The sequence below is a fragment of the Triticum aestivum genome, chromosome 5D, assembly GCF_018294505.1.
Source record: "Triticum aestivum cultivar Chinese Spring chromosome 5D, IWGSC CS RefSeq v2.1, whole genome shotgun sequence".
In the NCBI taxonomy this organism is placed as follows: Eukaryota; Viridiplantae; Streptophyta; class Magnoliopsida; order Poales; family Poaceae; genus Triticum; species Triticum aestivum.
The window spans coordinates 438,736,117-438,751,515 of record NC_057808.1 but is presented as its reverse complement, the minus strand read 5'-3'; the positions used below and the strand labels follow the sequence as shown (position 1 = coordinate 438,751,515).

The 15,399-nt window shown below is 42.2% G+C and overlaps 1 protein-coding gene across 1 annotated transcript; it reads right to left on the bottom strand.

Moving 5' to 3' along the window:
* Positions 1–8,331: 8,331 nt before the first annotated feature.
* LOC123125354 (probable cytokinin riboside 5'-monophosphate phosphoribohydrolase LOGL9) lies at positions 8,332–10,701 on the bottom strand. Its single transcript, XM_044545867.1, has 6 exons — positions 10,357–10,701; positions 10,157–10,254; positions 9,913–9,943; positions 9,577–9,747; positions 9,347–9,490; positions 8,332–8,817 (listed from the first exon to the last, which is right to left on the bottom strand). Exons 1-6 carry the CDS (start codon positions 10,555–10,557, stop codon positions 8,713–8,715), a joined length of 750 nt encoding a protein of 249 aa, XP_044401802.1. The 5' UTR covers positions 10,558–10,701; the 3' UTR covers positions 8,332–8,712.
* Positions 10,702–15,399: the final 4,698 nt, after the last annotated feature.

Here is a 15,399-nt window from a genome sequence, read left to right as displayed (position 1 = left end):
TATGGGCCCACCATCGCTTCTCCATAGCTCGTAGGTTCATTGTTGCCTAGCAACATGACTTCCAAGACAGGATCACGCATTACTCTGAAGTAGTGCGCATCCTCGTCGTCCTACGAGGTTTGGTAGTGACTTGATCCGAAGTTTCATGATCACTATCATAAGCTTCCACTTCAATTGGTGTAGGTGCCACAGGAACAACTTCCTGTGCCCTGCTACACACTAGTTGAAGCGACGGTTCAATAACCTTATCAAGTCTCCACCATCCTCCCACTCAATTCTTTCGAGAGAAACTTTTCCTCGAGAAAGGACTCGTTTCTAGAAGCAATTACTTTTGCTTCCAGATAGGAGGTATACCCAACTGTTTTTGGGTATTCTATGAAGATGCATTTATCCGCTTTGGGTTCGAGCTTATCAGCCTGAAACTTTTTCACATAAGCATCGCAGCCCCAAACTTTTAAGAAACGACAACTTAGGTTTCTATAAACGGTGTCGTCTCAACGGAATTGCGTGGTGCCCCTTTTAAAGTGAATGCGGTTGTCTCTAATGCCTAACCCAATAAATGATAGTGGTAATTTGATAAGAAACATCATGGTATGCACCATATCCAATAGGGTGCAGTTATTATGTTCGGACACACCATCACACTATGGTGTTCCAGGCGGTATTAATTGTGAAACACTTTCCACAATGTCTCAATTGTGTGCCAAACTCGTATCTCAGATACTCATCTCTATGATCATATCACAGACATTTTATCCTCTTGTTACGACGATCTTCAACTTCACTCTGAAATTACTTGAACCTTTCAATAATTCAGACTAGTGTTTCATCAAGTAAATACACTCAGCATCTACTCAAATCATCTGTGAAGTAAGAACATAACGATGTCCACTGCATGCCTCAGCACTCATTGGACTGCATACATCAAAATGTATTACTTCCAATAAGTTGCTCTCTTGTTCCATCTTACTGAAAACGAGGCCTTTCAGTCATCTTGCCCATGTGATATGATTTGCATGTCTCAAGTGATTCAAAATCAAGTGAGTCCAAACGATCCATCTGCATGGAGTTTCTTCATGCATATATACCAATAGACATGGTTCGCATGTCTCATTCATTTCAAAAACGAGTGAGTCCAAAGATCCATCTACATGGAGCTTCTTCATGCGTTCTATACCAATATGACTCAAGTGGCAGTGCCACAAGTATGTGGTACTATCATTACTATCTTATATCTTTTTGGCATGAACATGTGTATCACTACGATCGAGATTCATTTTAGGTGCAAGACCATTGAAGGTATTATTCAAATAAACAGAGTAACCATTATTCTTCTTAAATGAATAACCGTTTTGCGGTAAACATAATCCAATCATGTTCAACGCAAACACCAAATCTCGATAGTAGAGGGAGCATGCGATGCTTGATCACATCAACCTTGGAAACACTTCCAATACATATCGTCATCTCACCTTTAGCTAGTCTCCATTTATTCCGCAGCTTTTATTTCGAGTTACTAACACTTAGCAACCGAACCAGTATCTAATACCCTGGTGCTGCTAGGAGTACTAGTAAAGTACACATTCATATAACGTATATCCAATATACTTCTGTCGACCTTGCCTGCCTTCTCATCTACCAAATATCTAGGGTATTACTGCTTCAGTGACCGTTCCTCTCATAGAAGCACTTAGTCTCGGGTTTGGGTTCAACCTTGGGATTCTACACTAGAGCAGCAAACGACTTGCTGTTTCATGAAGTATCCCTTTTGCCCTTGCCCTTCTTAAACTAGTGGTTTTACTAACCATCAACAATTGATGCTCCTTCTTGATTTCTACTCTCGCGGTGTCAAACATCGCGAATAGCTCAAGGATCATCATAACTATCCTTGATATGTTATAGTTCATCACGAAGCTCTACTAGCTTGGTGGCAATGACTATGGGGAACTATCACTATCTCATCTGGGAGATTAACTCCCACTCGATTCAAGCGATTGTGGCACTCAGACAATCTGAGCACATGCTCAACGATTGAGCTTTTCTCCCTTAGTTTGCAGGCTTAAGAACTTGTCAGAGGTCTCATACCTCTTGACGTGGGCACTAGTCTGAAATCCCAATTTCAGTCTTCGGAACATCTCACATGTTCTGCGACGTTTCAAGAACGTCTTTGGTGCCACAATTCTAAACCGCACTGAACTATCACGTAGTCATCAAAACGTGTATGTCAGATGTTTCGTAACATCTACAGACGACGCTGAGGTTCAGCACACCGAGCGGTGCATTAAGGACATAAGCCTTCTGTGCAGCAATGAGGACAATCCTCAGTTTACGGACCCAGTCCGCATAATTGCTACTACCAACTTTCAACTAAATTTTCTCTAGGAACATATCTTAATCAGTAGAACTAAAGCGCAAGCTATGACATAATTTGCAAATACCTATTTGACTATGTTCATGATAATGAAGTTCATCTGATTATGAACTCCCACTCAGATAGACATCCCTCTGGTCATCTAAGTGAAACATGATCCGAGTTTAACTAGGCCGTGTCCGATCATCACGTGAGACGGACTAGTCAAGATCGGTGAACATCTCCATGTTGATCGTATCTTCTATACGACTCATGCTCGACCTTTCGGTCCTCCGTGTTCCGAGGCCATGTCTGTACATGCTAGGCTCGTCAAGTCAACCTAAGTGTATTGCGTGTGTTCCGAGGCCATGTCTGTACATGCTAGGCTCGTCAACACCCGTTGTATTCGAACGTTAGAATCTATCACACCCGATCATCACGTGGTGCTTCGAAACAACGAACCTTCGCAACGGTGCACAGTTAGGGTGAACACTTTCTTGAAATTATTATAAGGGATCATCTTACTTACTACCGTCGTTCTAAGCAAATAAGATGCAAAAACATGATAAACATCACATGCAATCAAATAGTGACATGATATGGCCAATATCATCATGCTCCTTTGATCTCCATCTTCGGGGCACCATGATCATCTTCGTCACCGGCATGACACCATGATCTCCATCATCATGATCTCCATCATTGTGTCTTCATGAAGTCGTCACGCCAACGATTACTTCTACTTCTATGGCTAACTCGTTTAGCAACAAAGTAAAGTAATTTACATGGCGTTATTCAATGACACGCAGGTCATACAAAATAATAAAGACAACTCCTATGGCTCCTGCCGGTTGTCATACTCATCGACATGCAAGTCGTGATTCCTATTACAAGAATATGATCAATCTCATACATCACATATATCATTCATCACATCTTCTGGCCATATCACATCACATAGCACTTGCTGCAAAAACAAGTTAGACGTCCTCTAATTGTTGTTGCAAGTTTTTTACGTGGTTTGTAGGTTTCTAGCAAGAACGTTTCTTACCTACGTATGACCACAACGTGATTTGCCAATTTCTATTTACCCTTCATAAGGACCCTTTTCATCGAATCTGTTCCGACTAAAGTAGGAGAGACAGACACCCGCTAGCCACCTTATGCATCTAGTGCATGTCAGTCGGTGGAACCTGTCTCACGTAAGCGTACGTGTAAGGTCGGTCCGGGCCGCTTCATCCTACAATGCCGCCGAAACAAGAAACGACTAGTAGCGGCAAGAAGAATTGGCAAACTCAACGCCCACAACTGCTTTGTGTTCTACTCGTGCATAGTAACTACGCATAGACCTGGCTCATGATGCCACTGTTGGGAATCGTAGCATAATTTAAAATTTTCCTACGCTCACCAAGATGCATCTATGGAGTCTACTAGCAACGAGGGGAAAGGAGTGATCTACATACCCTTGTAGATCGCGAGCGGAAGCGTTCCAATGAACGTGGATGACGGAGTCGTACTCGCCGTGATCCAAATCACCGATGACCGAGTGCCGAACGGACGGCACCTCCGCGTTCAACACACGTACGGTGCAGCGACGTCTCCTCCTTCTTGATCCAGCAAGGGGGAGGAGAGGTTGATGGAGATCCAACAGCACGACGGCGTGGTGGTGGATGTAGCGGCTCTCCGGCAGGGCTTCGCAAGCTTCTGCGAGAGAGAGAGAGGTGTTGCAGGGGAGGAGGGAGGCGCCCAAGGCTTAGATGTTGCTGCCCTCCCTTCCCCCCACTATATATAGGGCCAAGGGAGAGGGGGGGCGCAGCCTTGCCCCTTCCTCCAAGGAAGGGTGCGGCCAGGGGGGAGTCCTTCCCCCCCAAGGCACCTCGGAGGTGCCTTCCCCCTTTAGGACTCTCCCTTTTCTCTTATCTCTTGCGCATGGGCCTCTTGGGGCTGGTGCCCTTGGCCCATATAGGCCAAGGCGCACCCCTTACAGCCCATGTGGCCCCCCGGGGCTGGTGGACCCCTTGGTGGACCCCCGGACCCCTTTCGGCACTCCCGGTACAATACCGATAAAGCGCGAAACTTTTCCGGCGACCAAAATAAGACTTCCCATATATAAATCTTTACCTCCGGACCATTCCGGAACCTCTCGTGATGTCCGGGATCTCATCCGGGACTCCGAACAACTTTCGGGTTTCCGCATACATATATCTCTACAACCCTAGCGTCACCGGACCTTAAGTGTGTAGACCCTACGGGTTCGGGAGACATGCAGACATGACCGAGACGCCTCTCCGGTCAATAACCAACAGCGGGATCTGGATACCCATGTTGGCTCCCACATGTTCCACGATGATATCATCGGATGAACCACGGTGTCGAGGATTCAATCAATCCGTATGCAATTCCCTTTGTCAATCGGTATGTTACTTGCCCGAGATTCGATCGTCGGTATCCCAATACCTTGTTCAATCTCGTTACCGGCAAGTCTCTTTACTCGTACCGCAATGCATGATCCCGTGACTAACGCCTTAGTCACATTGAGCTCATTATGATGATGCATTACCGAGTGGGCCCAGAGATACCTCTCCGTCACACGGAGTGACAAATCCCAGTCTCGATCCGTGCCAACCCAACAGACACTTTCGGAGATACCCGTAATGCACCTTTATAGTCACCCAGTTACGTTGTGACGTTTGGCACACCCAAAGCACTCCTACGGTATCCGGGAGTTGCACGATCTCATGGTCTAAGGAAAAGATACTTGACATTGGAAAAGCTCTAGCAAACGAAACTACACGATCTTTTATGCTATGCTTAAGTTGGGTCTTGTCCATCACATCATTCTCCTAATGATGTGATCCCGTTATCACTGACATCCAATGTCCATAGTCAGGAAACCATGACTATCTGTTGATCAACGAGCTAGTCAACTAGAGGCTTACTAGGGACAGGTTGTGGTCTATGTATTCACACATGTATTACGATTTCCGGACAATACAATTATAGCATGAATAATAGACAATTACCATGAACAAAGAAATATAATAATAACCATTTATTATTGCCTCTAGGGCATATTTCCAACAGATAAGTCATTATGTTTCATGTCTTGCGGATCTTCATACTATCAAGACAGATTATTTTCCTGGACTTAAAAATATTAGTACTCAAAACATGCGACCACTAGCGTGCTTATTGAACTACAGTCACATCTATTTAGAAAAGATGGTAAGTTTTTTACTATTTGTCCTCAGTGCATCTTTTGCATACATTATTTTTTAAGCTAAACTTCATTGCTAAGTATGTTGCTACAATGTTCTTCAATAGGGACTTCCGATGATAGTTGTGCCTCAATGGATCGAGCATAAAGGTCGCATGACAATGGTTAGCTTATGGTCAAGACATCCTACATTGCACTTTAGTGCATTTAAGATTTCTCGAAGCGAGCAAATCTTAATAGTCAAAGACTGGAGCAAAATTGTGAAGGATCGCTGCAGAGAAGTACTAGGGGGCAGCAATCAAAAGCACGGCCCACAATTAGGAGACAGGTTCATCTGCATGGTCCAATATGATGAAGCAGGAGTGCTACACATGTTCTATGCTATTTTACCTGAGAGAGAGCAGATGGAGTGATTAGCTAGCTAGAATGAGTTTGAAGATGATGATGTGCTACACTATGACTATGCTGATTAAATAGCTAGTGTTGGTGGTAATGACTATGATGATTATTATTAGCTAGTGTTGGTGGTGATTAGATAGCTACCGTAGCTAGTGTTGGTGGTGATTAGCTAGCTAGAATGAGTTTGAAGATGATGATGTGCTACACTATGACTATGATGATTAAATAGCTAGTGCTGGTCGTAATGACTATGATGATGCTTAAATAGCTTGTGTAGGCGGATTAGATTCAAGTGGAGGCAACATGTGGTGCACCACATGTTGCCTCCACTTGAACCTAATCCACCTTAATTTCATACACTGTTGTATATACTAACTAATCATGGTCATAATGTTGTATATACTAACTAATCATGGTCATAAAATCATATGATGAAAGTACTGTATACAGCGAAGATAAGCTGCAATTAAAAAATAGGAAAAATAAGCAGTAGCGCTTTCAGAAGAAACGCTACTGCTACTTACCTCTGTCAGCAGTGCTTTTCCAACAAGAGCGCTACTGCTAACTAGGTGTAGCAGTAGCACTGAGAAACCAGCGCTACTGCTACCAATTAGTTGTAGCGCCTTACTGGTAGCGCTTGTACAAGCACTACTAGTAGCTCTAAAACGAGCGCTGCTACTAGGGTTTTGCCCTAGTAGTGTATCTTGTGCTGCCTTTCCCGAGCTCCTGTCGGTGGGGCATTCAAAAAAGATCCCCCAAACCTAGATCTAGGTTATAACTTTTGCCGACAATGGCTCTCGGAAAAGGTACCCTTGCCGAGTGGGACTCTCGGCAAAGATTGATAGTCAGCATAATTAATGCCTCTTTTTCATGTATCCCTGTAGCAAAAGGCAGATATAGCCGTAATATAGTTATCTCAAATACTGCACATCAGCACTTTCCGGCGCTAAAACCCTAATAGTGCAATAAATGTCTCAAATATTGCAGGCGGGTCCGAAAAATGCGGGGGGCTGACACGTGTCATGCAATTGCCTCCTTTGAGAGCACGAGAAGTTTCGAGTCCAATGGAACAACAGGACACGTACTTCCTTCACAAACCAGACACGTTCCTCCCGATACCCAGAGACTACCTCGGAGATGGTGCAATTTACAAGCGGCCTCAAGTAAGGCTTCTTCGAAAAATGCCCAAACTTTTACCACACCCTGCAGGAGCCATGCGATGACACCATGCCAACTCCCGAGGATTTCCGGCATCGTACGATTTTTTGAGGATTTAAACGGTTGGATGAGGCATGCCGCCCAGGTAATTTCGCCCTCCCTTGCCCGCACAAGGCACTCATATCATGAAGAGATCATATAGGATTTTACATGCCGCTTCTCGGCACAATTTCATGTGTCTGCCATGCAAATATGTAATTTCCAGCGCTGAAACCCTATCAGTGCAATAAATGTCTCAAATATTGCAGGCGGGTCCGAAAAATGCCGGGGTCTGACACATGTCATGCGATGGCCTCCTTTGAGATCATGAGAAGTTTGGAGTCCAACGGGGCAACATGACCTGCAGTTCCTTCACAAACCGGACACGTTCACTCTCGATACCCAGAGGCCAGAGACTACCTTAGAGATGGTGCGATTTACGAGCAGCCTTAGGTGAGGCTTGTTCGAAACGCGCCCAAACTTTTACCACAACCTACAGGGGCCGATTTCCAGCATCGTATGATTTTCCTGGATTTAAATGGTTGGATCATTGCTCTCACACAGATGAGAAATTCAAAAAAAAACTAAATTAATAAAAAGCATTGGCATCCATTATTACTTCTAGAAATATGGAATGTCACCATTGACCTTCTTTACCCGGAACATGTAAAGATTCATAGTGACAGTCCATATCCTTAACAAAAGTGTAATGAAGATTGAAGCTTACTGGACTAGCTATCCGACTATTAAAACCGGTCCTGCCGCCCGTCCTCATGTGAGGTGGGACTAAACTCGGCTCTCACATATACGAAAAAGTCTAAATTAATAATGCAAGGAAACAACGTTTTGCCGAAAGCCAAGTCATGGGCTCTCGGCAAAGCATTGCCACCATCACCGAGCCGTTAACCACTACCGGAGTTTTCATGTGGCACCACTTTGCCGTGGATCACTGTTTGGTTCTCGGCAAAAAGATGTTCGCCGGGTTTCCTCCTTTTGCCAAGTGTGTTTTGCACATGGTATCGGTAAATGCATGTGTTTGTCGTGCAACATCTATTGCCGAGTATTCCTCTTAGCTTACTTCATTTTGCCGAGCGCCCATGGTTTGGTTCTTGGCGAAGAGCCAAGCGCTCAGCGTACAGTTAATTTCCAGTAGTGTGCACAAATAATCTAGACAAAATATACTTAAGGATGATTAATTATGGCATGCAGCATAGGCACCACTGTTCCAGCCACCTACTACACATAATAATCAAAATAGACACAACACTGTCACACTTCCGTACGTCATCCTACAGGACTAAGTAAGCAGCAGGCACAAACTGGAACGTGTTGGAAGTTTAACACGCGGGGTTGCATGCATGTATGCACCAAAAGTGGAATATCCCGTTCCTCCGTCCGTACTACATGCATGCATGCATGGCGTAGTACGTGTGTTGGTACTAATAAATTAATTAACTAACCACTAGCGGCGCGGGCCAGTAACCAATTCGTCCCATACAGTAGTAGTAGGTGACTAGTGTAAATAATAAATTAAGCAAGCGTCGATGGATCAGCGGGCGATCTCTGCCTGGAGCGTGGCCTTGTAGCCGACCTGCTCGATCTCCCACCGCAGCTTGGGCGTCGCCGGGTTCTCCTCCTCCACCGCCACGTAATCCTGCACGCGCCACGCAAACATGCATGATTAGTTAATCACATCAAAAAATCTATTAAGATGAATCAACTATTCTGAATCCAAATTATGAAAGGATACCCACTAGCTAACTCAACCCATTTTTCTACTACTCTCTCCATCCAGAAATACTTGTCGTAAAAATGGATGTATCTAGATCAGCTCTGCCAGAGTACATACACACTGAGCAATCATAGCAACTTTTGATCAGCACCCAACTGATGGAGAAAGAGAGTTCAACTCTCAACTCGACATGTAGCAAGCAACCTAGCTAGGGCGACTAATCAGAGAGTAGAAGTAGCTAGTAGTAGGCCGGAAGAAGCTCGCAGATGCCGTCGTGCACACGGAGCCGACGGAGAGGCCCGGACAAGTTAAGGTCTTTTTTCTTTCTGGATTGGAGGGTGCATGCATGGACCGGACGGACCAAGCTAGCTAGTCATGCATGCATCGCATGCAAGAAGGTGACAGGACGAAGGAAGGTGCGTGATTAGTCAGTTTTTACAGTAGTACGTACCTCGAGCTTGCGGACGAGGTCCCTGGCGTCGGGCGCGCTGACGAAGATGTGGCGCTGGGATGGCCGGATGAAGCCGTCGTCCACCGCCTTGTCGATGAAGGCCAGCAGGAAGTCGTAGTACCCATCCACGTTCAGCAGCCCCACCTGCGTCCATCCATGCGCCACCGCCATTAGTAAAGCCAGCGAATAACTAAGTACGGCAGCTAGGATCAGCAAAGGAATAGCTTAACTGGCTTGGTGTGGATGCCGAGCTGCGCCCAGGCGATGACCTCGAGCAGCTCGTCCAGGGTGCCGTAGCCGCCGGGCAGCGCGATGAAGGCGTCGGCGTTGCGCGCCATGGCCGCCTTCCGCTCGTGCATCCCCGACACCGCCACCACCTCCCCCACCGTCACCCCGGTGATCTGTTCCATTTTGCATGAATGAATTAGTAGTTTGTTAGTACGTACAGTACATCACTACTACTACTACTACAAGCTACGGCTACTCCGCAATTGCATGCATGCATGGATGGTCTCCTCCTGTCCGTGGTTGGGGGCATGGTGTCGATCGTGTCGTGTCGTACGTACCTCCTTGCCCATGAGAGTGGTAGGTATGACGCTGCACATCAAAGAGAAAGCAGAACGCGACTGCCGTGAGCAACTTGGACATGGATACTCTTAGGCCAGTTGGAGAAACTTCAGTGTCGACAGAAAGGTATCTACAGTAGTAGTGCTAGTAGATGAAGAGGACAAGAGAAAAGAAAGCAAGCGATGAGTCGTCGACGACAATAATGCAAGAGGATACGGTGCATGCACGCACGGATGGACTCACCCGATGACGTGGCCGCCGGCCTTGTGGACGGCCTCCGAGACCTCCCCCATGAGCCCCAGGCTGCCCCCGCCGTACACCAGATCCATCCGACGAGCAACCTGGCACACCACACGCATGCCCGACATGCTTAACTAACTAACTAAGCTGAACATCATGCACAAAACGTGTGTAATTAACTCGAGCGATAAGCGAGCACGTACCAGCTCCTTGCCGAGCTCGACGGCGGCGTCGCGGTAGCTGCTGCGCTTCCCGGAGCTGCTCCCGCAGAACACGCACACCCGCCGGAACCGAGGCCCCTCCTGCACCTCCACGGCGGCGCCCTCACCAACACCGCCGCTGCGGTTCTTGGCCGCCGCCACCGCCGCCGGTGTCTCCTCCATCCCTCCGCCGCCGCCCTGCATGCCTCCTGGCTACTGCCGTACGTACCGGCCGCGGAAAGGAAGGAAAGGAGTTGTGGTGCCGTGCGCTCTCGCGCGTGGACTGTGGACTGCTGGTGGCGACTTGTTCTAGCAAGGAAGCTTCAAGGCGGGTGCCGGCAGGGCAGACGGGTGGATGGGTATATATCATGGCGTGGGAGCTAGCCCAAGGGAACAGGAGTTCGTGATGAATGGCACACTACCAACTGGAGTACGTGTGTTTCTTTTACCGCAGTTAACTAACTCTCTGAACGAGCATGTGTATATACGTGGGGTACATACCGATGCTATGCATGGCCCCGCGGTCGGTCCAAAATGCTGGCCCGGCCGCCCGTCCAATCAGGGAGGGTACGTCGTAGCTAGCTTTAGCTTCCTCGCAGCTACTAGCTGTTATGACCTAGCTGAGCTGCCTGCCTCCCGTACTAGTACTAGTTATCTACCGCAAAGCTATGCGTGCTCTGGTCCAACCATCCAGTTCTTAACTAATCTGTGAAACTGCTCGATATGTACTGTAGATGGGATGGTGCCATGCCCTTGCTATTCTTAGTGACATTTTCGTGTTCCCACTTTTTTTTAAATACATTTGGTTAATAATTACACAAATTTCAATTATTTCAGATATCTCTACTCTTATAAAAAACCGAGTTGGTGATGATGGTGTGCCTGCCATCTTGCAATATAGACCGTCCGATCTATATCTGACGGATAGAAAGCAAACTATAGCAATTTTGCAAAAAGATACCCGCACCTCTCTCCACATTTGCAGATAAGGCCTTCTCTCTTTCATCCCTATCTCCCACAACCTCATTGTTGAGCAATTAAAAAAGGAAGTCTCTGAAACAATCTAGCATGGTGGCCGTTGTCGGCGTCGTCCATCCCCATGCCTCCGCTCACTCCGACCATCAATCACCACCACGCCCAACTCCTCCTCACCTTATCTCTCCTCTTTCTCGAGATATCATTAGTTTTTACACATGGGATTACTCCCGCATGGGTCAATCACAACAGGTGTTTCGTAAAAAAATACATCTTGATGTTCCGTGCAATGCACGGGCATCTTGCTAGTATTTCAATAAACTTCAAAAATATTAAATAGTTTCAAAAAAGTCCATTAGTATAATATGTGAATATTAATAGAAATTTATTTATTCTACTCGTATTAAAACCAATTTAATGAACATTTCTTTTAGTTACCAAACATTTCAATATTTCAGAACAAGGTCGTGAATACCATACATAAATATTCACACAAATTTTTGAACAAGTGCAAGTGGGGTCCACATGCATGTTTTCATATTTGAAGAGTAATAAAAACTATACATGTATGCATTATCCTCTAAATCCAATAAAAGTAGCTCACCAATCTCAAAGCATGTGTGGATAGCAAAAAAAATTGGTTTGACATCTAGTACTAAACAAATATTCTAGCTTGTCCGAGCCACCTAGCCAGCATGGGCCAGATATTCTCCTATCGCAGGAGAGCCAACTCGGATCATCTTTGATGGTGAAACCATATTTTGAGAAAAAACCGAACTACCCACCTAATCTTTTTTTTTTGGAAAAAACTTAATGTTTTCAAATTAAATGTCCCAAACATACTAGAGTTTTTATTTGACCTATGAAATTTTAAAAGACATTTCTTAATTCCAAGTTATTTTATTAACATTTCAGTGTTCCAACTTTTGTATAAATATATTGTGTACAAATCACACACATTTCATCATTTCAGTTATATTTCATTTAGTATAAAGAACATTGCTTACAAAATTCTACATGAATGCTCACAGAAATTTTAAATCAATTTAAGAAAAAAAATCATCGTCTTACCAAACATTTCATTGTTTTATAAAAGACTGTAAACATTCGTAAATATTCACATAGTTTATTAACAAATGTAGGTGGGGTAAATAAGTATGTACTTGCATTAGCAGAGTAATACCAATATATGCATTGTACTGTAAATTTGATAAATGTAGCTCACCATTCTCAAAGCATGTGTGGATGTTAGATAAAATTTAAGCATCTACTACTCAATAAATATTCTAGCTTCTTAGAGCCAGCTAACCAACATGGGCCAAGAATTCTACCAGTCATGGAGAGCTAATTCGCTATATCTTCCCTGGTGAAAAACGTGCCACAAAAAATCCGTCCGACCCCGCCATTTTTTATAAAAATTTAGAAAAGCGAATATTTTATCAAATATTTTTTGCTAATATTTTGGATTTTATTTAAATTCGTTCAGTTAACTAAAAAAATTAAAAAGACATTATTTCGATTTCGAATAATTTAGTGACATTACAGCCTTCTAATTTTTCGATAAATATTTTTTTAAATAATGACACAAAATTTAAATATTATAGTCATATTTCAATTAGTTTCAAAAGTATTTTATTGTTCAAACAAACTACCACTAATTTAAATAATTATTACATTTAAACCAATTTATGTAACATATCACTCAGTCACCGAACATTTCATTGTCTCATAAAATGTTTGCAAATATCATTAAAAAATAGTGCATAAATACTCACTCGATTTTGCAGAGTTGCAAAAATAATATATTCATTTTAACGCAACATTGTTCATTTATTTTGATGACATTAAAAAATCATTGTTTTGATTCTAATTTATCCTAGTGACATCTTCGTGTTCCAACTTATAAATATAGATTGACTATTCCTCACCCAGGGTGCAGAATAATTTATTCTTCACCCGAGGTAATCTTACGATCGTTTCATAAATAAATTACATTTGAAATGCAAATAGGTACATTCATATTGATTGACTACATAAAATATGGCATAAGAAAACAAAATGTATATGTCATAAGACCAGAAAAATTACGTTTTATGTATATTTTACACTATGTTTTTACATTTTTAATATTATGTAACATATGATAAATTTTACAGCAATTATATATTTTCTTATGTTATCTTTTTACGTCTGAAATAAGAAAGAATTTACGAAACATAAAATTACGGTGCATTGATCCTAAAAAGGAGGGGTTGAAGAATAACTACTCCTCACCCAGGTGACAAATAGTCAATCTCTCTCTATATATAAAAGATCTACAAATATAATAAGATAGTAAAGAATCACACAAACTATAAGGATTTTAATCAAATTTTGACCGGTTGAAAAATATTATTTATAAATGATTTACAAATATAATACAGGAATACTCACAAATTCAATTGTATTACTCATATTTAAACAAGTTTGATAAAAAAAATCATATAATTATCAAACATTTCAATGTGAGAGTAAAGTTTGCAAATGTAATTCATAAATATTCATGGAATGTTTGACAAAGTCCAGGTGGGTCCGATATGTGCGTGTATTGTAAAATTAATAGAATTTGATCACCAACCTCGTGGCATGTGCGGATGGCACATACAGATTCTAGGTTCGGCGTTTAATACTGAAGAAATATTCAATTTTCTCATAGCCAACTAGCCATTTGGGCCAGGAATTCTCCTAGAGGAGGGGAGCCAATTCAGATAATCTTTGGTGGTAAAACCAAATCTTGCAAAAAAAAACGGACCTAACTTGACAATTTTTTATTTTGGAAAATTTTAATTTTTGAAATTAATTTTTATACATTTTATAAATTTGAATTCAATTATTTTAGTTATTCAGATGATAATTTATAAATTCATCATTTTGAATGTGAGTTATTTTCGTGACATTTTAGTGTTCCGATCTTTTATAGATCTACTTTGTAACTAATCACACAATATAAATTATTTTAGTCATATTTCAATGATTTTTTTATCCAAATAAGTCAAGAAAAAAAATGCATGAATGCTCACACAAATTTAAGATTTGATGAGTTGTAGGGCGGATTCACTTCTACTGATTTCTTGCGGGAAGGTTCTATAAGGGAAGAAGTATTTTTAATCATATTCAAATCAATTCAAGGAGCCTTTTATTTAGTTACCAAACATTTCATTATTTTGGAAAAGTTTGCAAATATCATTCTTAAATATTTCGCACAAAAATTTCAGTGAATTTGGGTGGGGTCATCATGGATGTACTCGATTTTTTAGAGTAATACAAATGATATATGCATTGCATTGTAAACTGCATACAAGTACCTCACCAATCTCAAAGCATGTGTAGAAGGAGATATAAATTCTAGGTTTGGTATTTAGTAGTAAACAAATGTTCTAGCTTTGTAGAGCCAGCGAGACTACATGGGCCAGAGCTTCTCGTATCGGAGGAGAGATAATTCAGATCATGCTCGGATAATCTTCAATGGTCCTAGTAACATTTTAAATTCTTTTAAAAAAGAAGTGTTTTCAAATTATTTTTTGCAAATATTTAGTGGTTTTGATTAACTTTGTTCAATTAAATTAGCGACATTCTATCGTCATTGTTTTGATTTTGAGTTACTGTACTGACATTTCAGTGTTCCAACTTTATTTTATTCATATATCTTCTATTTCTAAATAGCTACAACACACTACCTATTTTTCCTAGCCACGCAACCGTGGCACGTAAGCAAATCATGCATGCAAGTCATGAATTACATTTTGTTTTGCATTACTCTATGTATGCAATCCTACCACATCATCAATTCATGCATGTTAGTCATAAGTTATTTTTTATATTTTATATTAATACTATTCTTGTTGGACGACTGCATCATAACAATGTAGTTCATCCTTCACAATTTTGTCAGAAATGATTTTTTAACTACATTTTTTCTATTTTATATGCTCCATATTTTTTATTGATTTTTAAGCTTAATTACATTCGCTTTCCATTAGTTTTAGATATTTTCTAGCAACTATTTATGCATTTCTTTTAACATGGTTCCCG